The sequence below is a fragment of the Gavialis gangeticus genome, unplaced genomic scaffold (assembly GCF_001723915.1).
Source record: "Gavialis gangeticus isolate Ggan-Ray unplaced genomic scaffold, GavGan_comp1, whole genome shotgun sequence".
In the NCBI taxonomy this organism is placed as follows: domain Eukaryota; kingdom Metazoa; phylum Chordata; order Crocodylia; family Gavialidae; genus Gavialis; species Gavialis gangeticus.
In genome coordinates this window covers 4,764,185-4,780,708 of record NW_017728980.1, presented here as the reverse complement: position 1 = coordinate 4,780,708, position 16,524 = coordinate 4,764,185, and the positions used below count along the sequence as shown (strand labels likewise).

The following is a 16,524-nucleotide window of genomic DNA, read 5'->3' as shown; positions in this document are numbered from 1 at the left end:
GCAATTACCATTCACCTTTTTGCATATGTTCATCTCGGATTCTGTTACCAGTTAGGTGTTGTTTTTCACATTCCAGTCTGTCTTTTGGTCACGGGTTGGTCCATCTTCCACATTCCTAAAACTTCACCTCATTCACAACACACACACTCCTGGAGCACATGTATAAAATGCCCAATCAGATTTAAAAACCCCTCTGTATAAATTAGAGCCCCCCCCATGCTTTTAGTGTTTTAAGCCTTTACAATGCCTGTTTTCATCCTTTTCTCTATTATCAGGACCAGTGGGAGCTTACATTTATTTCTCTAAATGAAAACCAAGTTTTTTTTCATGTCATCACAAGACTCCTGGGCTAGGGACAGACATTCAAAAAGCCTGAGCCTGAATCGATTCAATCTTTGCAGGTTAGTCTAACCTGGCTAGGCTGAATCAGTTTGTAACTGAACAGACAGCCCAGAAATGTGGCCACGTGCCTACAGTGGCTCACGTTAGAAGCTGGGGGGTGCCAGAGCAGCCCTTCCTTCCCTTCCACAGTGCTGAGCTGAGGGGGGCATGGCCAAGACCCGGCAAGATGCTTTGATTAGGGAGAGGTGTCCCCCCCGCCCCCCCCTTTTTTGACCAGCCCAGCTGGGAATTGATAACATGGTGTTTCTTACCCTTAACTCAATGCTTTAACTCACTTTATTAAGAAAACAACACAGGAACATTACCAGCTACCTGTTGATTTTGCCTTTGTCCCGTCTGCCACAGAACGGATCATAGCCAGCATGTGGTCTGTTAGCTAATGCTGAGACGTGTCTGTGTAAGGCAGAGAGGATGGGGAGGGAAGTGTGGGGACCAGGGGGAAGCGAGGCAGATGCCTGCAGTCTGCCGAGCTGCAGCCAGGAAGCAGAGAGAGCAGGGAACAGAGAGCCCCACCCAGCCCAGAGAGCATGCCAGGATGCTGGGGGACTCTGGTGTAACTTAAACCAGCAAGACGTCTGGGACAGATATTGTATAAACCGATTTGACCCAAATCAGTTAAGTCTGATACCAGATTCAACTAGTTTCATCTCAAACCAGTTTCAGCCATTTTCAAGTTGGTTTATGAGCACTGAATGAACATCTGCTCTGTTACAGGTTTAACTCAATTTCTGATCACTTAAACTGGTTTGTCTGTCCCTAACCCGGGAGCTGGGGCTTTAAGGAGAAAGCACCAAATCTGAAACTTTCAATAGAAGGTGTTGCATTTTTGATGCCTGCTATAGCTCTTGGCCCCATTCGGGCCTCCATGCAGACTGAAATGTTACTCTGAGCATGTATCATGGTGGATTGTGTGCAACATAGTCACTAAATGCTTGCCTTCTGGCTTTTCAAGAGATTTCTTTTGAACTGTTGACATTTGAAGCAAGTTGCAGCTGACGTAAAGACGTGTTGGCTCCAAAGTGGGTTGGGGATCAATAACTTCTAGGCTTCATTTAGAGGTTGATGCCCTCAGAGATAGGACTTGTGCGCCATGAAAATCAGGAAGGGTTCCCTACCCTGTGGCTTGTGCTGATAGATGACCATTTCGGCTTTGCAGAGAGGACACGGTGATCTTGGCAGCGCATACTACTTTCTACCAGGTCAGCAAGAACCCTTAACACTGTAACCAGTTTTCTCTGAGGGAAATGTCAATATTTATACTTTGGGAAACAGGTTTCCAGTTACCTTTCAGCTTACTGTCATGTGTCCCACTCCGTGCTGTGCTATATGACATCTGTTTTGGAGTACAGCATATGCAGAGCAAATATGCCAAATTTCATGGTGGTTGCTATCTGCTTCACAACACTGGGCAACTCTGGTTGCTGCTGGGCAGGCTGATGACCTGATTTGACATGTTCAACATTAGCCCTGGGCTCCCAGTGACTCAAGACATCGCTGTACAATAGCTGGTGCACTACCAATGGTATACATGACTCTTCCTGTGCTACGTACCCTCACAGCACGCACTCTAGATTTTCACGGTGCTGCGTGGCACAAGCACTTGGCACTTCTTTGATGCTGTGAAAAGGTCTTTCATCGTCCTGACCCAAAAATTCAAGCATCTTCCAGAGGAATCTTTATTAACTGTTGACATTATGGGGCCAGTAAACACCAGGGAACAATTAAAAAAAGCTGCCTTCCGCAGAGAATATTTAGGGGTGGGCGTGGAGAAACATTTTTTTTTATGAAATCTTTTCACTGGCAGAAAGTCAGCTGGCCCATGTTATGGCACCTACCATAGCTCAGCTATAAGCTTGTTTCCTTCGCTGCACAGTTATGCACGAATTTCAGGAAGGATTTTACAAAGGGAATTTCCATGCACATAAATAGCCTTTGCCGTATGGTCCTGGTCCTAGATAAAAGTGCCCTACTGCAATGCTTTATTATGCTATGCTGTGTACGATGCATTGAATCACACACACCAAAAATGGTTTGTGCAGTCACTTAAATCTTGGTAGTTCCTTCTGTTGAAATTAGTGGCAAAGCTCTTGTTGACCTCATACCCATCTGTATTTACACAATTCTTCCCCTATAGACTGATGATTCGGTGGGGTAGGAGGTGCATCTTCCTGTGTTTTGTGTGCAGCTTCTAGCACACTGTCCAAATTCAGTAACTAACTGAGCTCACAAGTCAGTAACAGACTTGGCAGACTTCCATTCAAAAAGGGGGAATATGCCCTCAGAACACAAAACCAACCTGCATCTCCCTTTTTTCTGCAAGTGTTGATACCCTCCCAGCTACTGCGAGCTGTGCTTGGGCAGTAGAGTGTGTCTATTAAGTGGAAGGGGAAGGCACAGCTTTTGCAGTAAACACAGCAGCAGGAGCTCAGTTATTAATAGGTCAGAGAAGAAGAAAGTGATTTCCTCGCGTATATTTTTAATTGATCCATTTTCTTGCTAATTTGTGGCTGTGAGGCTTTTTGTTTCTTTGTTTGTTTTTAGGCTTTTGTGGCTTACCTTTCAAAGGAACCCTATTGGTGATGGCACATGTTAAAGAAAAATGACCCACCTTAAATATTCCATTTTGTAGGTCTTGGCGCCCCTGTTCAATCTGTTTTTTCTTAAAATCTGTGTGTGCAACTGCCAAAAAAGCAGCTATTTTTCCACTTTGGCTACAGTGTTGGTTCAGTTATAAAACTTCTCCAAGCCGTCCCGGATTTCTTCTGCTGTGTGCTTTTTATTTAGTGTTCTAATCTTCTGCATCTTTTCCTTGACTTTTGGTCATATTCAGCTTTGAAAGCTGTTCACTGGTGGTGCTTTCTGGCCTCTAAAATAGCCCAGAAAGGGCCATAAGCTGTTCTCTGCAGCACTTCTCAGAAATAGGTACAGATGCTTCAGCAAATGTGCTTAGTTCTCTTGTACACTCAGGATGCACAGTGTGTTTGATGAAACGTGGAGAGGACACAGACTGTGCCCTAAAGTGTTGAGCATCCTGCAGCCTAGGCCTTCAGTCCTCCATACTGTGCCACAGAAGCGAAACGCTGAAGATTTGTGTAGCCCAGGGACCCACGCAATCTGCACATCGCAGAGCACTTTGGGGATCGAGGCTCCGTGCGTAGACAGAACGCAAGGATAATGGCAGCTAGAAGGAGCAGGCTTAGAGCGAGGGAGGACACCACTCGTTGCATGAAAATAACAGGTGCCCGCTTGTTCTCGCATGCTAAATGCAGGTAGAGACAGATGTTCACCCACTGCATCATGTGGTTCTAGCACATTGTGTTCACTCCAGCCTAATTTATTTTTTATTGATCCGCAAACCAAATCTGAGGACGAACCGTGGTGTTTGTACGGAGGCTGCACCTTAGAGCACTACTAGTGTTTGTCTTTGCTACACTAGTCACACTGATGCCTGGCCAAAACGTTTTAAGGTCTGGTATTATAATTGTGATGAGTCCTGCGTTTATCTGTACTCTGCAGGACTATGTTGTGTTTCTGTAATGGAAGCAGTGTCAAATATATCATGTCTTTAATCATTTTCACACCTCTAAATTTATGTGTTTGGCAAATGATGTGATAGGTAAGTGCAGTGTTGTTGCTTAGCAACCTCAACTGGGTTTTTTTTAAACAAAGTTTCTTGCCTTGGGAACTGTAACCTCTTTCATAGATTTGCTCCCTGGTGTTTACTTTTACTGAATGATCACTGAATAATACTGCTTTGGTGCTTTGATCAGCCTTCAAAAAAATGCATTCAGTTTGCTAGATGAGACACAGTAGTGAGGATCATGAAATGGAGGTTTATTTGCTACTCTGCCACTGCCTGTCTTGGTGACCTCTGGCAAGTTGCTTTCAAATGCAACCATTCAGAAAATAGGGATAATAGTACCTACTTTCATTCGTAAAGCACTTCAGTCTCTCAGGAAGAAAAGTGTTAAGGAGTTACTCTTGCTGTCTGACGCATCCAGGAGCACAGAGAGGGGTCAGTGGCTTACTCCTTTTAAGTATACATAAAGAGAAAGTGTATATAACCACCTGTAAATAGATGTACATTCATTTGCTGCTATGATACCTTTAAACTGGTAGAGTTTTAGTTCCCAGTACTCAGCAGTTACTTTTGGTGGCTTTGAGTCGTTTCTCCTGTGATGCCTGCTCGAGCTGGGATCTGATTTTAATTTTCTGACACGTAGAAAGGCAGGCCCCTAGGCACAGCATTCTCTCACCCTTCCTTATCCTGTCCCCCCTTCCTCCATGGCTCTCTGACCCATTGATCTTGCTATATAATTTTACTAAGGAGATGATTGATGTCAGATTGCTTACATTACAAGATGTCAGGAGGGAAGGGAATTTCATTAAGGCACTGAAAGATGTAAATCTTGTTTCAGATTCCAAGAGCTTTAGGTCTCACTTTTTTTCAGCCTGTGGTTCAGAAACAAACTTAGCTCAGGAGGAAAAAAAAAAGTGGGGGATCATCGTATCCTTAGATGCCGTGCACCATTTGTATGAGTCTAAAATGTCTTGTTCCACTGCAGCTTCAAAAGGTGATTATTTCCAGCAAAGACTGGACAAAACAGTTTTCTGGTGGCCAGTTACTTCTTATGGCTTTAGTGGTGGCCACTGGCCAAAAGGCGCTCTGCCCTTTTTCAGATTAGCAACGTAAAGTCTGCTCGTTTGTCCTAGTTAACTGGATATTATTCGGTTTCCTAACTGGGCTGGAACGCACGGGAGAACAGCTTTTCTTAAGAGACGTTGGTTACGTTCAGCTGGGTCCGAATTATGGGAGACCAGTTTTGCCAAACAGCTTTTCAACGCGTCTTCTTTCTTTTCCTGTCCAAAAGGCGCAATCAAGAAGTGCGCAGAAGTATGATTTGTAGGGCAGGGGCAAGTGGAGATGTGGAAGAGAGAGGAGACAAGAACTTAGGGTGGTTACTATTAAAAATATATATTTTTGCCTTTTGCAAGTAATTAACATTGCTATGTCAATTCTGTGTTAGCACTTTAATAAGAGCATTAATTTCTACCGTGGAATTAGGCCGCTCAGTGTGCACTGGGCAGCCACACTGGGCTTTCTTATGTGCCTTCTGTATCCGATAGTCTGAACTGTACCTGTTCTTATCTTTCTCTTGCAGCAGTGTCTTTCTCGCATATGTCCATCTTAAGCAATTCAAGTGAAGCCCTGAATTGGAGGCTTGTTGTCATTTTTCCCTTGTTTAAAACCAGTCTTTCCTCTGTGTATTTTGCACCCACAGCTTTTCACTGCTGAAAAGTTATATTCCAGTTGCATTCATGAGACATTTTCTAGAGCCTGCTAATGCTCTGTATTAAGCCATATTAACTGAAGGTGTGAATTTAATGCATGGAAGTCAGAATGCTTTAAACCCCCGTGAAGATGCTCTCATGCGGTAGTAAATTGGCCTTGTTTGACTTCAGTCCAAACTCCCTTCACTGTTATGTTGGTTTTAGTATTTTCTTAATATTAAGGCAGTTGTTAGACTATACTAGGGGGTGGGAAATCCAAGAATGTTTGATAAATAGACTTCAACTTTTATATAAAGCCACCTCTGATGCCAGACAAAAATACTTCCTGGGGAAACCCTAAGTAGTTGATTTGTTCTCTGTTTTGACTATATTTCTAAGCCCTTTTCCACTGTGATTTGTTACAAAAAAGGGCTGAAGGGTCATGTTGGAATAACATACAAACCCTAAAACCCAGACAGCTGTAAATGTCACCCCCACAGCAGAGCTGAAGCCTCCAGTTAGTCTGGCATTTTCCCAGTGATGTTTTTCTCACTGTTTTTACTATAGCATCAGTGATATCTGACTTGTGCCATTTACTTTCTCTTTGTTTCCCTGTCTATCGCCACGTGGATTGGTATGTGGTGCATAGGGCACCCACATGACTTTTGTCAACAATTCAGGATGACTGAGCATTTGAACCTGGAAGGAATAATCCCATCCATCATGTAAAATAAATAAATAAATAAAATAAATCGTGGAGCTATTACAGAGGAAGCATGCTCAGTCCTTAGGACAGGACAGCGTCCTGTCTACACATTGTGTAGACAGCATTGGGAGCAGACAAGGGTGCCTAACCGGGCTGCAGAATCAGGCTCTATCTTGCATGCTCTGTCAGGCTCCTGGAGCCATGGATTTTGTATTCTTTTCTGCTCGGTGGCCCAGCTTCAGCAAGAAGGTTGGAGGAAGTCCTCAGCTCATCTGGCCCACAGCTGGATAGTTAGGGCACATCACTGGGAAGTGGGAGATGTGAGTTCAGACTCCCTTCAGTTAAGTGTAGCCGGTTCCTTGTGTTTCCCACTGCCTGGGCAAATGTTGTAACCATGAAATTACCGAGCAAGAGGTCGGTGGGTGGTTGTGCTTCTTTACCCTGGTAGCGTAGGATCCTGAGATGATGAAGGTGCATAAGGGTTCTGAGTGCAATGCCCGAGAAGCAAGAATCCTCAAACCCCAGTGTCTGGCGTTTCCTTTTTTGCTGCCTGGTCATAGCTTCTGTGCATTGAGAGAAGGAGAGCCATGTGCCTCCCTGGATGAAGCAGGATCTTTCTCTTGCAGCAGTGTCTTTCTCGCATATGGCTGGGGAATTGGCTCCGTGGTTGGACCCAGAGGGTGGTGGTTGATGGAAGTCAATCGTCATGGTGCCCTGTGACCAGTGGGGTCCCCCAAGGCTCTGTCCTTGGACCCATATTTTTCAACATCTTCGTCAACTATGTGGACATTGGAGTCAGAAGCGGACTGGCCAAGTTCGCCGACGATACCAAACTCTGGGACAAAGCATCCACACCTGAAGACAGGAGGGTGATCCAGGCTGACCTGGACAGGCTTAAGAAATGGGCAGATGAGAACCTGATGGTGTTTAACACCGAAAAATGCAAGGTTCTCCACCTTGGGAAGAAAAACCCGCAGCATGCGTATAGGCTCGGCGGTGGTATGCTGGCTAGCACTATGGACGAAAAGGACTTGGGGGTCATGATTGACCACAAGATGAACATGAGCCTGCAATGCGATGCTGCAGCTAGTAAAGCGACCAAAACGCTGGCTTGCATCCGTAGGTGCTCCACAAGTAAATCCCGGGACGTCCTTCTCCCCCTGTACTCGGCCTTGGTGAGGCCGCAGCTGGAGTATTGCATCCAGTTTTGGGCTCCACAGTGCAAAAAGGATGTGGAGAAGCTTGAGAGAGTCCAGAGAAGAGCCACGCACATGATCAGAGGTCAGGAAAACGGACCGTACAACGACAGGCTGGGAGCCATGGGGCTCTTTAGCCTGGAAAAGCGCAGGCTCAGGGGTGATCTGATGGCCACCTATAAGTTTATCAGGGGTGACCACCAGTATCTGGGGGAACGATTGTTCACCAGAGTGCCCCAAGGGATGACTAGGTCGAATGGTTATTAACTCCAGCAAGACCGTTTCAGGCTGGACATAAGGAAGAATTTCTTTCCTGTCCGAGCCCCCAAGGTCTGGAACAGCCTGCCATCGGAGGTGGGTCAAGCACCCACCTTCAAGAGAAATTTGAATGCTTATCTTGCTGGAATCCTGCGACCCCAGCTGACTTCCTGCCCCTGGGGCAGGGGGCTGGACTCAGTGATTTTCCGAGGTCCCTTCCAGCCTGAATGTCTATGAAATCTTGAGACGGGAGGCTGTATTTTTTCTGCCGAGCTTAAGCGTTTCATAAAAGGAGCAGGATCTGGGCCTCTGTGAGCGGCAGCCTTATTTATTAAGTTTCACAGAAATGAGCAGTGGAGCTGCCCATGAACTTTCTTGGTGGTTCAGTTCCTCTTACAACCCAGCAGAAGCTGCTGAGACTGCCACAGGGGAGGCTCTTCTGGCCAGACTCTAAGCAAAAAAAGAAATCAAGCCATCTCTAAAAATATCCCCGTATTTAATTTTTGTCAGGGTATTGGGAGCTGTTCTTGGAAGCAAACAACCCCTGCATGGGACAACAGGCTACGAACAGTTTTAGAAGTGCTGGAATGGAGGTGCTGGTTGAACCTGGACTGGGAGTGAAATGAAATAAAGATGAGAGAGAAAAAAGACTCCGTCTAATTTGGCTTTTTTTGTTCCCAGTCCAGTAATCACTGAGAGGTGCAGCAGAGAGCAAGTTAATTTAATGACTAATGAAGCCAGCTCCATGGCACCCTGCAGCACTGTGTATCTAGTGTGGGGAGGTGGCGAGGGAGAAATGATGCCGTGCATTGGAAATCACCAAATGAGAATGGTTCGTGAGACTGCATAACCCCCTTCTGGCTACAGCCGTCTGTCAGCTCTCTGATGCTATTTGATCGGGGGAGCTAAAAATATGGATTTGAGGAGCTGTGTTTGTGAAGCTTCGTCACTGAATCTGTTTCCCGTGATGCCCGGCAGTGGTAGCTTTCTATAAATTGAATGCAGCAGGATGTTTTCACTAATCGAAGGTTCAGCTCTCTGCCTCGGTGGAAATTAAATGATTGGTTCAGTAATCTCTAATCGTATTCACCGTGACATTTTTGTCACTGAGCTAGCAGGAAGGAATCATAGCAGTGAACTCATTGCATTGAGCTGAAATCTCATCTTGCTTTTATAGCAAAGAGTATTTTAAATCCTATGCAGCAATGTGTAAAGAAGAAAGCAGCTGAAGAAGAGGTTGGAATTGAAACAAAAAAATCCGATTCCTAGGAAGTTATATGGTTTCAGCATGGTTTTTTTTCTCTCTGAAATGGAATGAAGGCAAATTTTTGAAACTTCCTGCAAAACAAAATTTTGAAACCGGTACTCTGGGTACAACCAAAACACGATGTTTTGATTTCATCCTTCTTGTTTATCATTTAATGTACCGGTGTATACAACCGTTTTGTCTTTTAAACTCATTTTGAAATGAAAATTCAACATTTTTCATTCTAAAATGTTTAGAAGAGGGGCATTGTTGTGTTATTTAAATGTTTCGGTTTGTCAAAATTGGCACGTCATTTGAAACATTTAGGCTTTTATGGACTGTGTTTTCAGTCAAAATAAACTTTTTTTTTAGAAAATTTCTAGCTAGTTTGCTTTTCTTTACTGAGCATAATGCTTTGGAAATGAAAAGCCCCTGGATTCATAAACACAAGCCCTGATCCAAGATGTCCCCTATGCCAGCGATTCTTAATCAGGGTGCTGTGGCACCCAGGGGTGCTGCCAGATTGTATGAAGGCTGCCATGAGGTTTGAGGAGAAAAGTAAAGAAATAAGCAGGTAAGTGCAGGGTCAAGATTGTCTCTGTCTGGTCAATCCACTGCCCAGCCTCTCTACAAGGAATGAAGCATTGTAACATGTACATTATTTTTTGAAACTGGGCACAACTCCATTCACAAAAGTTACGGAGGGGTGCCTCAAATCTAGCGAGGCATGCCTCGAGCCCAGTGAGGCATGCCTTGAGTCCAAAAAGATTGAGAAGCACTGCCATACGTGCATGCCTAAATGTAGGTGTATGATGTCCCATTAACCTGAATAGCAGTTAAGTGTGTATTTAAGTGCTCTGAACAGAGAATCTTTTCTGAATAAGGGCCAGCCATAAATCAGACTGGGGAAAAATAATTAAATAAAACTGGCAGTGTAGAAATTAGGAAGCGAACAGGAATTGACATGGAAGGGCAGTTTAAGAGACCATGTATAATGAAAAGAAATCATTCTTACTTGTTAATATGTATTAGTTGCCTGAGGCACCTGTAATGTTTAGCTTCTCTATAAAATGCAGACATGAAGGTGAAACCATGAGGCTGATTTAATTGTTTTTCTCTGTCTCATTTCTGTGGTTTTATTAAATCTCTGAATAAAGCAATTTACTTCTGCAAAACCTTCTGGTGTTTTAGAATTAGAAAAGACATTGCAGTTAGTGTAATGGTGAACTGTAGGATCTTCATTTAATTGCTGTTTCTTTCACAAGGTAGCTGCTGTCCTGATTTTGGCTGTATAGCCCTAGAGGTCTGGCTGAGAGCTTAATTCAGGTACTTACCTACCTGCTTTTACCTTGGGAAGATCGTCCAAGAAGCTGGTGTTGATTTGTACTGACCGTTCATTGGCGACCAACATGTTAGAGGCCTGGGAAACATGACTTAGGAGGAAGGGCTGAAAGAACGTGGGTTATTTATTCTGGAGAAGAGAAGACCGTGAACAGAATTTGATAATAGTCTTCAAATACTTGAAGGGTAGTTATAGAGAGGATGGAGATTAGATTAATCTCTGTGGCTATAGGGGTCAAATTAGGAGCAGTGGTCTTAAACTTCAGCAGAGGAAATGTAGGTTGGAGATTAGGAAGAGGCTTTTGACTGTGAGGGTGGTTAAGGCTTGGAAAAAGCTACCTAGAGAGATTGTGGAATCTCCTTTCTCAGAAATTTTCAAGACTAGGTTATACAGACACTTTACTGGAAGGTTTAGTCAGGGCTGATTATGCCTGGAGCAGGGGACTGGACTAGATGATCTCCTGAGGTCCCTTCTGGCTCTGCTTTTCTATGATTCTGTGTGATTGGATTCATTACTATACACATCTCCACTAAATGACGTCCAATTTCTTGCAAAGCCCGTTGCAAGGATTTCCTTCCCCTGAAATTAAATTGCATCCTAAAGTAATGTGACTGCATTAGGTTTCCATAAAACTTAACCATGTAGGTCCCAGTTGTGCAAAGGCTTTCCCTTAGAAATACTCATGAATGGAAAATTAAACGCACAAGTACGTTGTTTCAGGCTCGGAGCCTGAGAATGTAAGGAAATATTTGCATTCAGCATACTGGAACATTTCTTCTGGCCATCGGTGCATGAAGAGCGATTCCGGAAGACGATTCGGTATATAACTGCCAGGGTTATTATTGTTCTGACTGAGGTTAGTTAGCAGTCAGTGAACCCAGTGTGCCTAGAAACTATCCATACATGAATCTGATAGACTTAGTAGCTACCAGTAGCCTAGATACTGTTTCATTAAACAATGAGCAAAGGTCTATTATATCATCTATTCTGTTCCACAGCCTGATTCCACACGCTCCGCTGCTCAAAACCGCAGTGTTTGCTGACCCCAGCCATTCCTGTCTTGTAAATTTATGTCTTATTGTCTTAATTACGACTAAGTGACACCGCATATCTACAGCGAGCTGGTATTTAAGCAAAAGATATCATGGAAGCATTGTCATTCATGACACAGTAATAATAAGTGGTTGAAAAATGCTGTGGAAATGTATTGACCTTTGGACAAGTAGCCTACAGGACTCTATGGAAATGACCTGTTAATATGCAGCTGGCAAACGCAAAAGAAAGGACTGCAACAGTTTCTTGATCTGTGCGTCTGTGTGGTGGGGCCCTACTGCTGCTCAGTTGAGGGTCATGTTGAACTTGCCCAAAGAGGAAGGGCCACAATTCAGTTGTATAAGATGGAGTGAGTTGCAAATGTCTTTATCTTGTAAAGAAATAAAGCAAGAAAAGGTGGACAGACGAAAGAAAGGAAAACACGAATTAAAGCTACAAAACTTCAATGCATCAAGCGTAGTGGAACTTACCTTTCCAGGCTTGTGAAATATTGATTGATCCTTGTGGTATGAAAGTGGAGTTATAAATACAGTACACACAGACTGGAGCTGTGAAACCAATATGTGTGTGTGTGTCTGTGTATATATATATGTATATGTATGTGTATGTATGTATATGAATTAGAAAATAGCTAGTGCTGTAGAGGAGATTACAGAGCTGAATTTACAACTTCTGTGGAAACTTTGTGTATTAACTGACCCCAAAGTGATATGAAAGTGGAGTTATAAGTACAGTACACACAGACTAGAGCTGTGAAACAAATATGTGTGTGTGTATGTATATGTATGTGTGTATATATGTGCATGTGTATGTGTATATATGTGCATGTGTATATGAATTAGAAAATAGTGCTGTAGAGGAGATTACAGAGCTGAATTTACAGCTTCTGTGGAAACTTTGTATATTAACTGACCCCAAAGTGATAGCTGGCACCTCTTTGGTAAATAACATTTGGATTTAGCAGCTAAAAATAGCAAATTAAGTTGCTGGAAAAATTAAGCAAATTCCCACATTGAAGAATGGGCATCATCCTAAGCTTGCACAATAATGTGAAAAAGATATCTTAATAATCAACAGGCTCTTTGAGGAAATAAGAGCTTCTTATGTCACTCCTGACGCAGAGCGCAACCATAAATAGAAAAAAGTGTGATTTATTTCTGCAAGAAACTGTGGAGAACTGTGCACAAATGTGGTAGGTAGTTCATATTTTTATCCACTTTCCATTTTGTTTCGGCCAGCTTAATTTTTAATAGAGAGCTGCTGGGCATGAAGATCTCGGCCGGCAGCTTTGTAGATTGGCTTGGCCTGAACAAGCAATTGCTTGGATCTTAGCAGAGCATTGTGTGACGGGACCAGCAGTGCCTGCAAACTGCACCTTTGTGCCAGGGGTTAGGAAGCCACAGTGTGGAGTCCAGACCATCATGGGCTATATTAGACCCATCGGCCAGAGCTTGGACAGCAGACCCTAGCAGACCTACAAATGCGCCTCTTAGAACATTTGAAAACACACCAAGGTGCCAAGTTTTGGTGTTGTGGTTGCCACTGGCTCTCGTGTTCCACTTCGCCTACCGTACCATGTATCGCGGTTGTGTGTATTGGCCGTTGCGTGTCATTTCTTGAATTTTGATCCCTGGCTCTGCACTAACGTTGCTGTATGTGATACGGAGCAAATTCACTCCCCGTCTCTGTGGTGCTGTTCTGTTCAGGCGCTCAGCATGGGAGCCCCTGTCGGTTGCATATTAAGCAACATGACTAACATGTCGTGCTTGATTCATTGTCTCATTTTCTCCCTGCTGGGTGTAGAGTGCTCTGTGTTGGTGGGATTTAAAAAAAAAAAATGCTCATGCCACTCTTTGTTAGGAAAGGCAGGCTGAAAAAGCATCTTGGCTTGGAAAGGGAAGATGGCGATGTTTTGTGGAGGTCCTTAGTCCCTGCTTCAGTTTCCTTCTCTGTGAAGCAGAGATATCATCATCTTGCCTCCCTCAGAGGGGAGCTGAAAGGATTAATTACTGTTCATAAAGTGTTTTGAAACTGTAAACTGCTGTATTAGCGCAACAGTTTTTATTGATTATAATAGGCTGGGAAGCAATTGGAACATGGTGTCTGTGTATTAAAAGCTTCACAAAAATAAATTGCACTTTGTTGCTAGGGTAAGATTTTGCTTCTGTGTCTCCCAAGGCAGCAACAGCATGAAATGTATTTTGCCCATATTTTAAATTGGGAAAATGATATACTCAGGAGCAGTTCCTCAGTGAATGTCAGTGGAATATCTTCCGCTGATGACCTTCCTCTTGAATGTCTGCTACCAATGATACAGACTCCAGACCTGCTGGTTGTGCTTTGTGTCCACGTAAAGTCCCATTTGAAGCCACTAGGGCTAAGCTCTACAGCTTTCAACAACTTATTTTAATTTACATGGATGCAGAGGTACTCTGGGGGTGAGCAAGGTACGAAACCCTCGCAGAACAAGTGGGCTTTTACCCGCGTCATCTTTTAGAATTAGTGGGTCAGATCAAATCCCCATGTAAGTTTATTAAATCTGAGGGACTAGTGCCAGAGATGAGGTTGAATCATTGCATTTTAAACTGTTTACAAGCTAAAGTTTAAAATAAAAATAAGAACTGGGCTTTCAGTATTTACACTCAAGTGTTTCGTAAGGGAGGATTGGCAGCAAAGGATGAATTGCTTCTGGTAGGATTGTCATTTTACACTGCTCATCAGAGTGGTCTGAGTTGGTGGTGAATATATGAAGACGTGGTGCTTTTCTCTCTCCCTCTGCAGGGCAGAAGCTGGATTGTAAAGCGGAGTTATGAAGATTTCAGAGTACTCGACAAACATCTCCACCTGTGTATTTATGACCGGCGCTTCTCCCAGCTCTCAGAGCTACCCCGCTCCGATGCCCTGAAGGACAGTCCAGAGGTAAAATGCCAACACTGTCAGCAGCTAAAGTAGTGCTCAGACTCAGAACTACCTGCAAATGCTCAGAAGGTTCTTCACAGCATTAAAAAGCCGAGTTTTTGTGGACTCTGAATTAGATTTGGGGAGTTGATTAGGAGTAATAGAAGCTGCATATTCCTCCTACCCTTAACTTGAAGGGCTCAAAGGAAAGTGCTGAGCAAATCAGTAGAAACTGCAGCGCTGCTAAATACAAAATGGTTGTTGAGAAATCAGAGAAACAGGAAAATCCATGCTGTACTGTCAGCTACTTAGATCAAAATATTATTGTATCACTGGAAACATTTTCAGTGACGTGGATATTTGCTGACTGGACTTGAACAATGACAGCTCTCTCTGAATGCTCTGTGGTTTAAAGGACTAGAGTAATTTAAAGGAGAGGAAATTGTAAGCGTAAGCATAAAATGTATATGCTTAAAATAGTTCCAAAATTTGTAAAGAAAAAAGGAGAAGAAAAGAAATGAAAAAATAAAGCATTTGTGTTCAAGTGAGCTTAATTATACATTTAAATGCGCGTTAGAGCTAGTGTTTGTTCACACGTTCTTAAAAGCAGCTTCAGAAAATGTATTTAAAAAGACAAGGTCCTTATGTGTCAGTGTGTAAAGATATTTTTCATTACTTGTTGAACTGCCTGTACCTGAAATCTGGATGGTTAAAAGAATACTTTCAGCTTGTCTGCTTATGAAAGCAGTAACATTTCTCTTGCTTTATTTCAAACTTCCTGGCTTATTTATAATTTGAAGGCTTTATTATATCCCAAATAATCTGTTTGGACAAAGCAGGTGCATCTTTCCTGCATCACTTCAGAAGACTGTAAGGGGAAAGTAACATAATGTGTAATTGCAGAAGGCTATTTGAACCGAGAGACAGAACGTAACAAAGCATCCTCTGTTAAAACTCACTGCGTCTGTGGGAGGAGCATGCATTACCATGATGGACAATACCCGTGGCTTCATTTCACAGGTCACTTCCCAGTGGGTCTGGTGGTCGCACACATGTCCCTCACTGCAGTAGCGTGGGTGTCAAAAAATCCTGACTCATTGTGCCTGGAGGTCAGTGGTCACCTGCCTACAAGATGTGTGACTGAAAATATATTAATCTCCTAAATTTAACAAGGGCATGGAGGAATTAAAAGAGTGGTAGGATAGCATGCTCCAAGGTTAATTTTGTGGCAGTCTCGTCCTGCAGCGTTGGCTCTGCTGGCCTGTGACGCTCACTATTTTTGACAGTCGTTGCTAGCAGTGGAATTTGTGCATTTTTTGAAGTAGCTCGTAGCATTGAAGGGTTGCTGTGGGATAGTGAGCGGGCGAGGGAGTAGGTTATACTGCACCTGTTGCAAACTGAACTGTCATAAAATACTGTGGAATCTACTTGAGTTGTGTTGCATTATGTGCCTTTCTCTAAAATATCAAACTATCAAAGCTATACCTTTGACGGTTCAAACTGGAGTCAGGTGGAGTTTGCTCTGAGAAACAGCCACAGGATCTAGTCTTGGCATGAGGGCACCTGTCCATGTGAATTAGATGCCTCCTTTCCCCCAGAGCCCTAGCAACTTCACTAAAACTCCACATGGTCTTGGAGATACCCAGAGGGCTCAGCTTCCAACATCAAGGACTTTCATCTTGAAGATGATACAGGACCAAGCTAAACTGCAGTTCTGTTGATCCTAATGGAGCATTGACTTTGGCTTCATTGTAAGAAGTTTTTTGAGATCTGCATTTTGGAGCGTTGTTACGGCTGTGCAAAGCTTCAGCTGCTGATTTGATTTGGAGGAGGTTCAGCCTGATTTGGTGGCTAGATCTCCAAATCCAAATTGAATTGGGGACCAATAAAAAGGTCCAAATAGATTCAAAGCTCTCTCAATCTTTGGAAAAGATTGAGAGAGCTTTGATGATTTGGGCAGTCCCTGGTGGCTGCAGCAGGGCGCTGGAGCCAACTCCGAGCTGGTAAGTAGGAGGCAGGGAAGGGGGTGGTGGGGAAGGGGACCATGGGGGGACCCCTGCCAGCCCCCATCCTCTGCCCACTCCCCCAGCCCCCCCAATGGCTGCCCTGCACACCACAGCTCCTGGTTCTTTAAAAAAAAAAAAAAAAAAAA

The 16,524-nt window shown here is 43.6% G+C and overlaps 1 protein-coding gene across 4 annotated transcripts in view; it reads left to right on the top strand.

The window, feature by feature from the left end:
* ARHGAP32 (Rho GTPase activating protein 32) overlaps nt 1–16,524 on the top strand; it is a 597,177-nt gene that overhangs the window by 439,587 nt on the left and 141,066 nt on the right. For all 4 annotated transcript variants that reach the window (XM_019509213.1, XM_019509206.1, XM_019509198.1 and 1 more), the window contains one exon: nt 14,256–14,393. In XM_019509213.1, the coding sequence (XP_019364758.1) occupies nt 14,256–14,393 (138 nt within the window). The remainder of the gene's footprint in view (nt 1–14,255; nt 14,394–16,524) is intronic.